Below are 16,136 nucleotides of genomic sequence, written 5' to 3'. Positions count from 1 at the left end.
ACAATTCTTTTTTGCTCAAAATTAAGAACCCAGCAGCTGGGAAAATTTCCCACTGAAATGTGACTTCCTCTTCTTTGGGGTAAACTGGCAGTACCCAGCCATCTCTCCGTGCCTTCTTGGGGGTGGTGGAGGGGACAGGGAGAGGCCAGCAGGAGTGAGAGGTCACAAGGGACCATGGGTTCCCATATCAGGGCTGACAGACCCGGGCCAGGTCTGGGGCTCCGTGTGGGGAAGGACCCTGGCTGCTATTTCAGCCACATGCCTCCCCCCTCCCCACCTGGCCCAGGCCGACTCTGGCTTTCCCTGTCCTGGTGAAGTGGATTCTGCCATCCGGGCTGGATTCCTGGAGTCGGATGTGAAGCCCCAGGCCTGGGTGCCCGGGCCCTGCCTTTGCTTTTTCTTAAGCACCAAAGTCAGCTCTCGGAGTCCCCCTGCTTCCCCGCCCTCCTCTGCACAGACAGTCCAGCCTCAGTCCCACCCCTTGGAAACACTCCAGGAAGCAGACTCAGGAGAGACGGAAGCACATGGGGCAGACCCGAGTCTTTATTGGAAGCTCTTGAGAGAGGACGGCCAAGGGGGGCGGGGGTGGGGATTGCATCCGGAATGAGACGGGGAGGCTGCTGCCCAGGGGTCAGGGACTCAGCCGCGGGTCTGAGGAGGTGCGACGAGCATGGGTCTACCTGCGGGAGAACAGACACCCAGAGACGTGAGGTGGTAGGTGAGAGCAGGGGAGGGGGACCAGGCGCCCATTAGTCCTCAGGGCCCCCTCTCTGCCCCTCTCCCCCAGCTGCTCTCTCCTGCCACCCTGGGATCGTTCCCCGCCCAGCTGTCTCTGAGCCCCGGCACCACCTCCTGCTCTCCCCAGCTCCCACCTCACCTTGGGTCCATACAGGCTTTCCCGCAAGCGCCTTCACAGCACTTCATGGCTCCCGAGCACTCAGCATCCTGCTCGCAGCGGTTGGGTGGGTTGAGCATGGCGCAGCGGATCAGAACCACGGGGCAGGAGCCAGGCTTAGTGGAGAGAGATGGATTCCACCCTTTGACTGGATCTTGACCTTTGACTGGATCTTGACCTTTGACTGGATCTTGACCTTTGACTGGGTCTTGACCTTTGACTGGGTCTTGACCATAGACCTCACCTTGACCTTGGTCAAAATATTGACCTTGGAATGGACCAGGGCCTTTCACTTCAGGACGACCTTTGAACCTGTTTTCACCTGTAAGAAATAAAACTCTTCATGGGAAACGTGCACCCTCATTTAGACCCAGCACCCTTGCTTCCAATCCCTCTTCTTCCCTCTGCCTGGCCGCGACTCACTTTAGCATCCCCTAACTATGGCCGGGGTGGGGGGTGTGAGTTGAGCTAGCTGGGTTCTGGGGTCTTAGGAAGCTGTAGCCCTGCATCTGGAGAAACGAAGCCCTCAGATCGCCACCTCCCCCTCCCTCAATTCCCAGGGGCAGGGGCCTCAGGAAGGAGGGGCAGGCAGGAAGGACCCCCAGAAGGGAGAAATACACGTTGTCATCTCAGGGGCAGAAAAGGCCCCTGAGTCGAGAGTGCAGACAGGAGCCCCCTCCTGCCCGAGCACTGCCTGCCCGCTGCCCCCTGGGTCTCTGCCCCTGGGTCTCCTCCCCAGGCATCTTAAGGCAGAGGGATTTCAGGTCCTCGGGTCCCGTTGGTCCTTAACCCCCTCTCAGGAACTTTATGGGGGAAACAGGCAGGAAACGGACCCCACAGACAGAGCCCTGGGGCCCTCACTCTCCCCTCACTCTAGGCCTGTCAGGACCCACGCTGCCCTGCACAGTGCAGCCTCACCCCAGCTGCACCCAGGCCCCTGTCCACTCACCCTCTCTGACAGCGGCCTGGACGGCCAGTGTCCCCAGGACGAGGAGCACCGCCAGGACGCAGAAGCTGCTGTTCCTCATGGTGTCAGGTGGGCGTGTGGCAAGAGCCGCGGCAGGCCTGGTCTTATACAGCAGGGCTGGGCGGGGCTCCCGGGGCAGGGCCGCGGCTCTGCAAAGCACAGGTGCCTCTCACGCTTCCGTCATTCTACCTGGAATACCCGCCCCGGGGCTGGGTGCAACTTGGGACTTTCCTGAGTGCCTTTGGCAGGGACAAGTGCCAGCAGTGTTACATCACCTCTGATTGGCCAGGCGCTGTCTCACTTTCTCACAGAGATGCAGGGCTGGCTGGCCCCGGGTACCATCCCGACCCTAATCCTGCACTTCTGCAAGGAGACAAAGTCACTCAGCAAGTTAGCCAGCCAGCCACCCAGTAGGTCCAGGGCTCTGGTTCCCACACCCAGGTGTTCCCGCATACTTCCTGCCCCGACAAGTCCCACCTAGACCTACTCGGGCCTCTCATCATCCCAGCTTCTCCCTGGGCTCCTTCTTCATGCCCCCTGGGCCCCGACACAATCTCTAAAAGGCAATATTGCCTTCCAGGTGTAAGGGTTGGGGCCGGAGGCACAGCTCAGTGGCCGAGCACATTTTGTGTTCAGGAAGCCCAGGTCAGACGCTGGGAGTGACCCTGGAGCCCAGAGCCTGGAGAAGCCTATGGGCTCTGCTAGATGCACTCCTCCACACACACACCCCTAAAACAAGAGAGTGGATGGCTTGAGAAGCAACTCAAAGGGCTGCATCACATGCCCGAGAGTCCTGGGTTCAATCCCTGGCACACCTGAGTTAATCCCAAGCCCCACCACGGCCAGGGCCTAGATATCTGGGACCCCTCACGTCAAGCTGGGTGTTGTTCAAAACACAAAACACGTTTCATTATTGAGATTGTGAATATGGCTCGCAGCAATGGAGCAGGAGGTCCTGAGTCTGATCACTGGCTCTGCACATCTTTCCTGCCATGGTCCCAAACGCCACTGGGTGAAGGCCTGGTGTCTCTGATGGCCCCCACTACCACAGGCCCGTGAGCACTGCAGTCAGTGCACCACACCACTAGGTCAAGTACTGCTCCAGCAGAGGCCCCTAGCACTCCCCACACCCCTCACTAGACCACTTGCTGGGTGCGGCCCCTATTTGTTTTATTTTTTATTATAACACGACGATTTACCAAGTTGTTCACAATACAGTTGTTTCGGCTACTCCATGTTCCAACACCAAACCCACCACCAGTGTGAACTTCCCTCCGTCTCCAGTTTTCCACCGACCACCCAAGGCTTTTAGCAGGCACAAATTGACTTTGTATTGTTTATTAGAACACGCAGGTAAGTGGAATCATCAAGAGATAGATCAATAAGTCAATTTCTGGTCACTGTTACGTCTCACAGTGGTGTTACTCAGTCACTGATTAAAGATTTACTGAGCTGGTTGGTGCTAGTCGAACCTCCTGTGCTGTTGTTTGCACGCACTGAGCTTGGTGGGCTTCTAGGCAACTTTCCCATCAAATTTGCTGTGGCCCTACTGATGGCCCCTATTTTAAAAACCTATTTTTAAAATGCTTCACACTTTGTCACATCCCAGGTAGTATCTGGAAGGAGGCATTGAGCTTGAGGTTCCAATGAGAAAAGGAGAGACTCAAGGAAATTCTGACTGTGATGACCATCCTTGGTGAAGGGAGAGAGAGAGAGAGAGAGAGAGAGTGCGCACGTGCCTGTCTGTATGTGTGCATGTGTGTGCATGCCTGTCTGTGTGCATGTGTATGTGTATGTGTGTATGCCTGTCTGTGTACACATGTGTATGTGTGTGTGCCTGTCCGTGTGTGTGCCTGTCTGTATGTACATGTGTGTATATGCCTGTCTGTGTATATGCCTGTGTGTATGCCTATCTGTGTGTGTGCATGTTTGTGTATGCCTGTCTTTGTGTGTATGCCTGTCTGTGTGCACGTGTTTGTATGCCTGTCTGTGTGTGCGCCTATCTGTGTGTGCATGTGTGTATGCCTGTCTGTATGTGTGTATATGTGTGTATGCCTATCTTGTGTCCGTGTGGGTATGCCTGTCTGTGTGTGCATGTGTGTGTATGCCTATCTTGTGTCTGGTGTATGCCTGTCTGTGTGTGCATGTGTGTATGCCTGTCTGTATGTATGCACCTATCTGTGTGTGCATATGTGTGTGCCTGTTTGTGTGTGCATGTGTGTATATGCCTGTCTGTGTGTGGGCATGTGTGTATGCCTGTCTGTATGTATGCGCCTATCTGTGTGTGCATGTGTGTGTGCCTGTCTGTACGTGTATGTGTGTATGCCTGTCTGTGTGTGTGCATGTGTGTATGCCTGTCTGTGTGTCGTGTGTGTGTATGTTCCTGTCTGTGTGTGTATGTGTGTGTGCATGCCTGTTTGTGTGTGTGTTGAGGTTATTGAATTCTTTATCTGAACGAATGCTAAGGGTAACTGGTCCTGTTGATAACACTGAAAGCCAGGAGCTCTGAGTCCGGGCTGGGAGGAGCCGGCTGTATGAGAGAAAGGACACGGCACACAGAAGACACCAAGGGTAGATGGCAGGAGCAGTGGGCCCACACCCTCCTTCCCCTTTGCTCTGTCCGTCCTCCCAATCCCGCTCCATAGCCAGTTACACACCATACATTCGCCTCCTGCCCAGTGAATTGGAGTGCCATTTGTCACAACTAACAAAAGTTCTGAGTAACAGAAATTAATACCACAAGCTGGGCGTTGCCGGGGACAGAACCTGCAGTTTAAAATGACTACATTGAGGGCGGGATGAGAGAGGTAGGAAAGCAAACTAATTATGAGGTATTAAAACCAGTTGGTAAATCCTTGTACTTTGTCTCTTTAGAATTAATATCACATGCCGTCAATGCCTGAAAGATAAGGAGGCCATGTAAGCAAACAGAACTTTAGAGTCTTATAGCTTCTTTAAAAAAAAAAAACTCATTGCAAAAGGTATCATGAAACACAAAAAGTGCTTAAAATATAGCTACATGCTTAAAAAATAGCATTTTCTGTATGCATGCCCTATTATCCTAATTCTTTCCGCTCCCTCCTTCCCGCTTTCCTGAGTTGTTTTAATTTGCCTATTCAAGTATCTTCATCAAATTTTAATTTGTGTTGGTTGTATTTTTCTTATTGATTTTTAAAGAAAAGAAACTCTGGGGTCAGAAAGATAGTAGAGTGGCTAAGTCACTTGGCTTGCATATGGCTGTCCTTGCATCTCGAAATCCCCAGCACCAATTATGGTCCCTTGTGTTCCACCAGAAGTGATCACCTGAGAGTAGATTAAGAGCAGAGCAGGTCCCATTTCTCCGCGCCCGCACCCCCAGAATGACTGACGAAGAGGATGGAGCTGCTTGGGACACCGGCAGCCCACCAGCAACCTGCAGTATGTGACTTGAGAGTTTCCGCCAGGTCCCCCGAGCGGGGGCCTGGCGTCTCTCTTTTTTTTTTCCTTTAATCTATCTCTCTTCCCCTCAACCTCTGGGCACAGCACAGCATCTACCCCACTTCTGAGCACAAAATGGAGAGACGCACCCAAGTGCGCGGCGCGGCTGGCGGGGGATCGAGGGCGGGGAAGTACCGGTCTCCGCCCACATCGGACACTTAAAGAGAGTGCAGCCACGTGGGCTTTCCCATTTCTCCGCGCCCACACCCCCAGAATGACTGACGAAGAGGATGGAGCTGCTTGGGACACCGGCAGCCCACCAGCAACCTGCAGTATGTGACTTGAGAGTTTCCGCCAGGTCCCCCGTGCGGAAATCTCTCTCTCTCTCTCCTTCAACTTTTTCCCTGGACTTTAGACAGAAACCCAGAACCGCGCGGCCGCGGCATAATGTCATCTTAGTATCAGCAGTATGTAATGGTTCCTTCTTAATGGGTCGGACTTTTGTGGGTGATCCTAACAAGAATAGTAAGTATTTTGTTGAAATATTGAAGGCAATCAAAATGGTAGCCATCTCTCTAGACTGAACTAAGCTATATCCCCACGCCGGCTGAGAAGAAATATCCTTCTTTCTCGGGAAGAAATGCGGCGTGGTGTCAAACATAGTGTGATGTCCATTAAGCAAACAGACCTGGTGGCGTGGGAATGGGAAATAAGGTGAAAAATTAGGTACATGGACCAGCGGGACGCTGGTGGTATCTCGAGCCGGAGCCGATATCAGCGCAAGAGCTTTGGTTCCAGAAACTGCTTCCAGACACTCTACTAGACTATCAACTAAGCCAGAGCCCCACACCGGCTGATGACGGGAAATAACCATCCTCTTCGGTTTTTTTTCCTTTGTCAGACAGCGTGGCGATTACTAAACAGGCGTGAACTCGGTGGCGCGGGGCAAGGGGGAAAAAGAAAAGTTATGTAACAAACAGCAGGACTTAATATCTCTATATGCTTAGTAATGGAGATTTATCAAATGCCTCATTGGCAATAGGACTGTCTTTTTCTTTTTGGGGGGAAACCCCAGCAACAGTAGTGAGTTGTGTGTTGAAACATGGAATGTAATCGAGATAAGCGCAAATGAAGTGAAACTTATCACGTACAAGGGTGGGGACTAGGGAGGTGGGAGGGGGCGGCAGATATACTGGGGGGGTTGGGGATGGAAGATGGGCACTGGTGAAGGGAGGGGTGTTTGAATATTGTATAACTGACATAATCCTGAGAACTTTGTAACCCTCCACTTGGTGATTCAATAAAAAAAATAAAAAATAAATAAAAATAAAAAAAAAAAAAGAGCAGAGCAGGAACAAGAAAGAAAGACTCATGAAAAAGAACCAATATTGGCAAGGACGCAGGGGAAAAGGTGACACATTCACTGCTGGTGGGAACGCCAGCTGGCCCAATCTGCACTTCTATGTTCATTGCAGCACTGTTCACAAGAGCAAAAAATCTGGAAACAACCCAAATGTCCAAGAACTGGATAAAGAAACTATGGTACAGCTACAGAATGGAACTATACTCGGTCATAAGAAAAGATGAAATCATATAATTTGCTGCTACGTGGATGGATCTAGATAGTATCATGTTGAGTAAAATTATTCAGTGGGAGAGGAACAAACTCAGAATGAGATCATATGTGGGGTCCCAAGAAACTTCCTAGGAAGAATCAAATGCCCAAAAGCAATAGAAATGAAGAGCAGGAGAACTGGTCTTCAGTAGGGAAACTTGCCACTAGGCCTGGGGTGGGAGTGGGGGAATCAATTAGGAATGGGACGAGTAGGACAACCTCAGAGGGGAAATGTACCTGCCCCAGAGGCAGGCTGGAAGGCCTGAGGGTAATTCGAGACATTGGTGGAGGGCAGTGAACATTGGCAAAGGGATTGGTGTTGGAACATTTTACACCTCGTACTCAATCACAGATATCTTCGTAACTTTGTGATTCATGATGATTCAATGAAATATATGGAGGAAGGAAGGAAGGAAGGAAGGAAGGAAGGAAGGAAGGAAGGAAGGAAGGAAGGAAGGAAGGAAGGAAGGAAGGAAGGAAGGGAGGGAGGGAGGGAGGGAGGGAGGGAGGAAGGGAGGGAGGGAGGGAGGGAGGGAGGGAGGGAGGGAGGGAGGGAGGGAGGAAGGGAGGGAGGAAGGAAGGAAGGAAGGAAGGAAGGAAGGAAGGAAGGAAGGAAGGAAGGAAGGAAGGAAGGAAGGAAGGAAGGAAGGAAGGAAGGGAGAAAGGAAGGAAGGAAGGAAGGAAGGAAGGAAGGAAGGAAGGAAGGAAGGAAGGAAGGAAGGAAGGAAGGAAGGAAGGAAGGAAGGAAGGAAGGAAGGAAGGAAGGAAGGAAAGAACTCTAGTGCTTATGAGAGTCTGATAGTCTATGTTTATACAATCTGTTGAATATAGACTGGTATTGCTAACAAAATTGAATCTGTGTGCAATTTTTCATCCAGCAGTTATACTTCTAATTGCATACTTAAGATAAATATTCCTACATGTTTATCAGGAAACATACATAAAAATATTTATAACAGCACTGTTTTTAACACTAGCAATGAAAAACTAGAAACAAATCATACTACCAACAACAAAATTAAAGATAAACGTGCTATGGCATATCAATAATGAAGTACTGTAGCACTGTAGCACTATAGTCCCATTGTTCATCGATTTGCTCGAGCAGGCACCAGTCTCTCCATTGTGAGACTTGTTATTACTGTTTTTGGCATGGGACTCCGAGTGATAGCACAGCGGGTAGGGCGTTTGCCTTGCACTCGGCCGACCCGTGTTCGACTCCTCCGTCCCTCTCGGAGAGCCCGGCAAGCTACCAAGAATATCCTGCCCACACAGCAGAGCCTGGCAAGCTACCCGTGGCGTAGTCGATATGCCAAAAACAGTAACAAGTCTCATAATGGAGACATTACTGGTGCCCGCTTGAGCAAATCGATGAACAATGAGATGACAGTGACAGTGACAGTTTTTGGAATATTGAATGCGCCACGGGTAGCTTGCCAGGCTCTGCCGTGTGGGCAGTACACTCTTGGTAGCTTGTTGGGCTCTCCGAGAGGGACGGAGGAATTGAACCCAGGTTGGCCGAATGCAAGGCAAACACCCTACCCACTGTGCTATCGCTCCAGTCCAATGAAATACACATCTTGAAAATCAACTAACTCACATAATATAAATATTTGTCTAATGTACAGACAAAATATGATCAATTAAAATCACGTTGAATTAATATTTCAAGTCCCAAAATACAATATTTAGAATTAGATTTTTTTGTTTGTTTGGGGACTACACCCAGTGATATTCAGGGGTTACTCCTGGCTATTTGTTCAAGGGTGACTTGTGGCTGTGTTCTGGGGACTATGTCCTGCCAGGGATCAAACTTGAGTTGGCCACATGAAAAACAACATCTTAACCCCAGTACCATCTCTCCGACCCTAAAATTATATGTGTTTTTTTACATAAAACTCATAAACCAATGAAAATTTAAAAATAGATAGTCTAGACACTGTTAAGAGAAAAAAATATATATATTTTCATCACATAGGATCAAACCCAGGACCTCACTCAATCAAGCATGCAATCTACCACTGAGTCACACCCCTGACCCTCTTCTGAGTTTTACCTTAAACACTAAGGTGAGCACAATAGTCACTAAGTGAGAGAAGAAATATTTTGGGGTGAGTGAGAAGTGCTTACGCAGGTGGAAGTTACTGGTCATTGGTAATTCATGTGTGTGTGTGTGTGACTTAGGCCTACAGAGTCAGTCATCTGTGGACTGCCTTAGCTTTTCATAAAACCTTATTGTTCCACTCTTAGTTTGTTCCAGACTTTTGCTCTTACAAACCACACCCCCTGTCAGTCTTCGTGTGCTCTATTGTGAGTAGGTTTGCTGGCACCGTTTCAAATGTTCTCCCCAGTTTAAGATACGTTTGACAAACAAAAATTGTGTATATTTTAGGCATACCATGTTATGTCTATATATATACATATTGATGTATATATGTGTGTACATATGTATATATATTTATATACTTTGAGAAATAATTACCACAGTCGAGCTAATTCAATGTCCAGCCTCTCGCCTAGTTACCATTTTTGTTTGCTTTATTTTGTTTTGGCACCACACCTGGCTTCGCTAAGGGCTCACTCCCAACTCTGTGCTTAGAGATCACTGCTGGGAGGCTTGGGGGGCCAAACCTGGTGCCAGGGACATAACGCAGATGATACTCAGGGCTCTGCACTCAGGAATTACTGACTCTGCATTTAAGAATCACTCCCGGTGCTTGGGGGACCGTATGGGGATGCTGGGGATTGACCCCTGGCTGGCCACATGCAAAGCAGGCAATCTATCCACTGCACTATTGCTCCAGCCCCATAGTTACCATTTGAAATTTTCTTTTGATGTGTTAATAATGCTGTATTTCCCAAGATGAAGATTTTATCTCTTTTCGTGCACCTATAATAGAGAATGAAACACCCATTGATATTCAGCCTCTCCCAGTGCCTAGTTTTTATATTTTTTATTAATTTGTAAGATGAGAAGTGAAATTTCACTGTAGTTTTAAGTTTGCGTTTTCTTACCATTAAGTGTTTCAAGCATCTTTTCATTTTTTTTAACAATTTTTATTTATTTATTTATTTCTATTTTCATGATTTTATTTATTTATTTATTTATTTTGGCTTTTGTGGGTCACACTTGGCAATGCTCAGGGGTTGCTCCTGGCTGTGCACTCAGGAAGTACTCCTGGTGGTGCTCAGGGGACCATATGAGATGCTTGGGATTGAATCTGGGTCAGCTGTGTGTCAGGCAAACACTCTACCCACTGTACTGTCACTCCACTCCCATCTTTTCATTTTTTTATATCATTTACTTGACATTTGTGTGAGAGCTATGTGGACAGAACTACAAGGCTTCTGTATCCTTTCAAAATCACACTATATTTGAAATCTATTAGATCAACTAAGATGAATCAGCAAGACTATTGCATATATTGGTGTGCCTCATGCAGTTTCAGAAATAAAATTTACAAAATAATTAAGTGCCCCTGTGTGGTCCTACTAGAGAGTGTTCCCTTCTTCTCCAGCTGGAGGTAACTATTCTCAGCCTGCTGGTGTCTGTTCCACTGAAGACAGAAGTTAGAGGGGGCTGGAGAGATGGTACAGGGGATAAGGTGCTTGCTTTGCAGGTGGCCGGCCAGGGTTCAATCCCCAGCATCCCATACAGTACCCCAAGCACCAGGAGTAATTCCTACATGCAGAGCCAGTAATTCCTGAGTGTAGAGCCCTGAGCATCGCCAGGTTAAGTCATAAACAAAATTTTTTTAATCTCTGTCTCCCTGTTATCAGAGCAAAGTTGGAAGCAAATGATCAAAACTTTTCAGGGTACACGCAGGCCTGGGCAGGTCCTAGAGGAGAGACAATGGCTCCAGTAGGCAGCAGGGTGTGGGTTTTCAAAGGGAGACGGTTTGCATTCTTGGGGGGATGGGGTGCTTATCAAATGACAGAATGTGTGAAATCAGGATCCATTTTGACAATCAGGCAGTATCAGATGCTCCCATGCTTCCTTACACCACCATCTTTTCTTCAGATAACCCTGATTCTATTATCAACGTCTTCTGGGTGGCCTTTTCATTTTGTTTTGTCTGTTCATCCGTCTGATGCCCTTACATCACACACACACAGGAGTGCAGTCGTTCAATACCCACCTTTCCCCTTCTGACGTCACTTCCTGGTTTCCTCAGCTCTTCCCTGTGTTGCAAGTGGCCGAGTTTCACCTGCCTATGACTGAATAATATCTCACTGTACAAATGCACTAAATTTTCTTTATCCAGCCATCCACTTATGGGCACTTTATTTGCTTCCATGTCTTCGAGGTTGTAATTAACAACGAAAGAGATACTTGGGTGGATATAACTCTCTGTGTCAATGTTTTCATATTCTTCAGATCACTGTCACTGTCATCCCATTGCTCACCGATTTGCTCAAGAGGGCACCAGTAACGTCTCTCATTGTGAGACTTGTTGTTACTGTGTTTGGCATATTCAATACACCACAGGGAGCTTGCCAGGCTCTGTCATGCGGGCGCGATACTCTCGGTAGCTTGCCCGCTCTCCGAGAGGGACGGAGGAGTCGAACACGGGTCAGCTGCATGAAAGTCAAACACCCCACCTGCTGTGCTATCGCTCCAGCCCATTCTTCAGATAGTTACTCCCAAATAGACTAGAATTGTAGATCTATCTTTAGCTTCTTTTTGTTCTTTCTTTTATTATTTTGTATTTTGTTTTTTTGTTTTAATTGGGGGTACACCCAGATGTGCTGAGAATGTCCTCCTGACTCTGGGTTCAGGGATCACTCCTGGCAGGGCTCAGGGAACTGTATGCAATGCCAGTGATTACATCAGGTTGGCCACAAGCCAGGCAAGTGTCCTACCCGCTGTATTACTGCTCCTGCCCTATCTTTTAGCTTCCCAAGGTAGCGCTAACATGTTTTCCAAAATGTACCAATTCACATTCCCACCACACCCTCTGCAACATGACCTGTTCCTACTAAAATATAAGTCATTCTTTCGGCGGTGATGTAGTATCTCACCGGGCTTTTCATTTGCATTTCCTCAGTGGTCAGTGATGAGGAAGGTTTTTGACACGCTGATGGGTCATTTGTTCATCCTCTTTGGAGAAGTGTCTATTCAAATTTTTTTATTGGGTTATTTGGGACTTTTGTTGATGTTAAGATGTATTAAGTTGCATTATTCTTCCTATATCTTGAACAGTAGCCCCTTCTCAGATGTATGTGTACAAATTATTTTCCTTAAGAACTCTATTTCATGCCATTCCCTTTGGTCTTGTATGGGGTTTGTGGAAAAATTCAGACAACCTTATGCGAATTCTCTTATATGTGAGTAATTTTGCCCTAGCTGTATGTATGCAATATTTTATTTCTTGTTTGGCATGGGGGGGTGGCTTTTTTGGTGGTGGTGGGAGGTTGGGGTCAAACCAGTGATGCTCAGGGCTTACTCCTGGCCCTGGCTCTGTGCTCAGGGGTCATTTCTGTCAGTGTTTAGTGGACCATGTGGTGCCCAGGAAGAAACCGGGGTCAGCTGTGTCAAGGTAAGCACCTAAACTCCTGGTACTACCTCTCTGTTCCCTTAATTCTTTTTTTTTTTTTAGGGGTTGCCCTCAGAGCTTTATTTTATTCATTTTTTATTTGTTTTTGGTTTTTGGGTCACACCCGGCAATTCACAGGGGTTATTCCTGACTCATGCACTCAGCAATCACTCCTGGCAGTGCTCAGGGGACCATATGGGATGCTGGGAATCGAACCCGGGTCAGCTGCTTGCAAGACAAACGCCCTACCCGCTGTACTATTGCTCCAGCCCCTGTTCCCTTAATTCTTAAGTTTACTTTTCAAAAACATTTTAATTATATCCTGATATGTGTCTCATATTGTCTTGTTTTGGAGTCCTTGAACCTCTTGTATTTAGATATTTTGTTCCCCTTCCAAATTAGGGAAATTGTTCGTTGTTATTTCTTTAAATAGGTTTTATTTCTCTTTCTCTTTCCTCTCCTTCAAGCCCCGTAATGGAGACATTGTTCCTCTCCACCTAGTCCCACAGGGCTTCAACATTGTTTTCCTACTTACAATTCTTTTGTTGTTGTTGTACACTGTTGTATTTGGGTGTGTCACACTAGTGCATTTTCCAACTCAGTCACTCTATCAACTCTTCAACTCTTTCATCTTGTTTACTGTTAACTCCCTTTATTGTCCTCCTTGATCGGCTATTAATTGTCATTAGGACTCTAAATTTTAGGCTCACCCAGTAGTGCTCAGGGGACACTTCTGGTGGTGCTCAGAGGACCATATACCAGGAATCTAAGTAGGGGGTCAGCTACATGTAAGGCAAGCACCTTAACCTCTTTATTATTTCTCTGGTCTCCAACTGTTTTCTTTATTACAAAACCCATTGCTAATATATATATATATATATATATGGATATATATATGGATATATCACTGTCATCCCATTGCTCATTGATTTGTTCGAGCAGGCACCAGTAATGTCTCTCATTGAGAGACTTATTGTTACTGTTTTTGGCATATCCGATATGCACGGGTAGCTTGCCAGGCTCTGCTGTTCGGGCTCCATACTCTCGGTAGCTTGCTGGGCTCTCCAAGAGGGGCAGAAGAATCGAACATGGGTTGGCCTCGTGAAAGACGAAAGCCCAACCGCTGTGCTATCGCTCCAGTCCATACGGATATATATGGATATATATATTTAACTTAACTTTTCTTTTGTCTTGTTCTGGGGTCACACCCAGTGGTGTTCAGGGCTTATTCCTGGCTCCGTGCTAGGAATCCTGGCAGTGCTCAGGGGATCATGTGTGGTACCGGGGGCCAACCCCAGGTTGGCCCTGTGCAAGGTGAGTGCCTTTACCCACCGCATTATGCACGTTCTCTCCAGCCATCCTTTAACGGCGTGTTCTAACAGTTGCTGTAAACATTCTCCACCCCTGCTGCTCTGCTCCTTTTCACTAGGACTCCGCACCACATCCTCGCCAGGTGTTGTTTTACTCCATCATTTGTGGCCAATTTCTGTTTCTTGATGTCTGTGGCGAGTTGGGTGGGTGCCTGGCCTGGGCTCGCTGTGCACCCCTAAGTCAGATCTGTAGGCTTCAGCCCAGACTGCTGTGGAGTCTGCTGCTTGATGCTCCGACACTCCCGTTTAGATGACCAGGGGCTAGTGCCCACACCAGAGAGATGTCAAGACGGCAACGGAGAGGTCAGGGCTGGAGCAATAGTACAGCAGGCAGGGCGCTTTGCCTCGCATGCGACCAACCTGGGTTTAATCTTCGGCATCCCACTATAGTCCCCCAAGCACTGCCAGGAGTCATTCCTGAGTGCAGAGCCAGGAATAAGCCCTGAGCATTGCTGGGTGCGGCCAAAACACAAAAAGAAAAAAAAAGAAAAGAAAAGAAAGGAAAGGAAAGGAAAGGAAAGGAAAAGAAAAGAAAGGAAAGGAAAAGAAAAGAGAAAAGAAAGGAAAAGAAAAGAAAGGAAAAGAAAAGAAAAGAAAAGAAAAGAAAAGAAAAGAAAAGAAAAGAATTAAGAAAAGAAAAGAAAAGAAAACAGGAAGACAGGGGAGGGGAGGGGAGGAGGAAGAGGGAAGGGGAGGTAGAGGAAGAGGGGAGAGAAGGTAGAGGAAGAAGATGGGAGGGGAGGAGGAGGGAGGGGAGGGGAGGAGGGAGGAGGAAGAGAGAATGGAAGAGAAGGAAGGAAGGGAGGAGAGAAGGGAAGAGGGGAGGAGGAGATAGGGAAGAGGGGAGGGGAGGAGGAGGGGGGGGGAGAGGAGGGAAGGGGATGGAGGGAAGAGGGGAGGGGAGAGGAGGGGGAGAAGTTACTGTTGAGGGACCCACAGATTCAAGCCCGTCAAGGAGCTGCTTGTGGGGGGGAGTGCTTTGCCTGCCTCCCCCCCAGCTCTGCCTCAGGGCTCTGCCTGACGGCCTATTCCCTGCACTGCAGTTTGGGTCTCACCTGCCGGCTCTGCCACCTGCTCCATTCAGGGGGCGTGACAGGGGGAGCGGCACCTGGGAGCCAGGGGTGGGCGTGGGTCGGGCTGCAGCCTCGGTGTTAGTCTGCAGATTATGCCCGGGGTTGTCCCTCAATGGGGTGCCCAGACGCCCCACAGGAGGACGTGGTGTCCCAGCGTCACCCCCCTACCTCCCGAGTGCTGCAGAACCACCAATCATGCAGAGAAGACTCTCCCGGGGAGGCCCCGAGGCAGCCTACCCGGTCAGCACCCCACAGCCCGGGCCAGGGCTGCGCCAGCACCCGGAGGCAGGTCCGATGCCCTCCGCATGGGGGCGCTGTGTGTCTCCCCATCCTCCCTGGCTCCGCAGCTGCGCGCCAGGCGAGACTGCCCGGGTCTGCGTCTGCAGCATCCTCCTGCCCCCGCCGCGGCTCTGGGCTCCCAGCGTCCCGTGCAAAGAGTTAAGCTTCTGTCCAGTGCCTGGGGGAGCCCAGGGCCACCACCTCCTTCTGCTCTCCCCGAAATCGAGGCTTCCCTTTCCACGGGGGTTACTCCACCATCTGACCTCATCCTGCCCTCCCTGCCCCTCTCCCCGGGGCATCCCGCACTTGTGCTCCTGGTTGATCATTAAGTGGGAAAATGCAGCAAGAGAGGCTGGGATTCGGCTCAGAAATGGAGCAAAGGAGCTGTTAGAAAAGATGAAGTAATGAATTTTGCATATAAGTGGATCAGCATGGAAAGTATGCTAAGTGAAATGAGTCAGAAAGAGAGAGACAGACATAGAAAGATTGCACTCATCTGTGGAATATAAAATAACAGAGTAGGAGACTAACACCCAAGAATAGTAGAAATAAGTACCAGGAGGTTGGCTCCATGGCTTGGAAGCTGGCCTCACATTCTGGGGGAAAAGGCAGTTCAGATAGAGAAGGGAACACCAAGTAAGCTCTGGTTGGAGGACCCGCTCGGGAGGGGAGATGCGTGCTGAAAGTAGACTACAGATTGAACACGATGGCCACTCAATACCCCTATCTCGGACCACAACACCCAAAAGGAGAGAGAGAGAGAGAGAACAAAAGGGAATGCCCTGCCACAAAGGCAAGGGGGGAGGGCAGGGGGAGGGGGAAGGGGATTGGGAGGTGGGAGGGATACTGGATTCACTGTGGTGGAGAATGGACACTGGTGGAGGAAGGGGTGCTCGAACATTGTATGAGGGAAACTCAAGTATGAAAATGTGTAAATCTGTTACTGTACCCTCATGGTGACTCACTAATCAATTAAAAAAATT

The 16,136-nt window shown here is 48.9% G+C and overlaps 1 protein-coding gene across 2 annotated transcripts; it reads right to left on the bottom strand.

The window, feature by feature from the left end:
* Window positions 1–535: 535 nt before the first annotated feature.
* On the bottom strand, window positions 536–2,086 carry LOC129405097 (elafin-like). 2 transcript variants are annotated; one of them, XM_055140404.1, is made up of 3 exons: window positions 1,845–2,086; window positions 878–1,217; window positions 536–680 (listed from the first exon to the last, which is right to left on the bottom strand). In XM_055140404.1, the coding sequence occupies exons 1-3, from the start codon at window positions 1,921–1,923 to the stop codon at window positions 677–679; spliced, it is 423 nt and encodes a 140-aa protein (XP_054996379.1). In that variant the 5' UTR covers window positions 1,924–2,086; the 3' UTR covers window positions 536–676. The 2 variants fall into 2 exon arrangements, with proteins under 2 accessions (XP_054996379.1, XP_054996380.1); XM_055140405.1 differs by lacking the exon at window positions 536–680 and having other exon boundaries at window positions 874–1,217.
* Between the last annotated feature and the right edge of the window lie 14,050 nt (window positions 2,087–16,136).

Source organism: Sorex araneus, chromosome 5, assembly GCF_027595985.1.
Source record: "Sorex araneus isolate mSorAra2 chromosome 5, mSorAra2.pri, whole genome shotgun sequence".
Taxonomy (NCBI): Eukaryota; Metazoa; Chordata; class Mammalia; order Eulipotyphla; family Soricidae; genus Sorex; species Sorex araneus.
Note: the sequence above shows the minus strand (reverse complement) of the source record. Positions and strands in the feature narration are given on the sequence as shown.

What these genes read in the sequence shown, in the direction of transcription:
- LOC129405097 (XM_055140404.1), bottom strand. Translation starts at nt 1,923, where the DNA reads ATGAGGAACAGCAGCTTCTGCGTCCTGGCGGTGCTCCTCGTCCTGGGG. An exon ending in CCAGGCCGCTGTCAGAGAGG is followed by an intron (nt 1,218 to 1,844) that starts GTGAGTGGACAG and finishes TATTTCTTACAG; the next exon opens with GTGAAAACAGGTTCAAAGGT.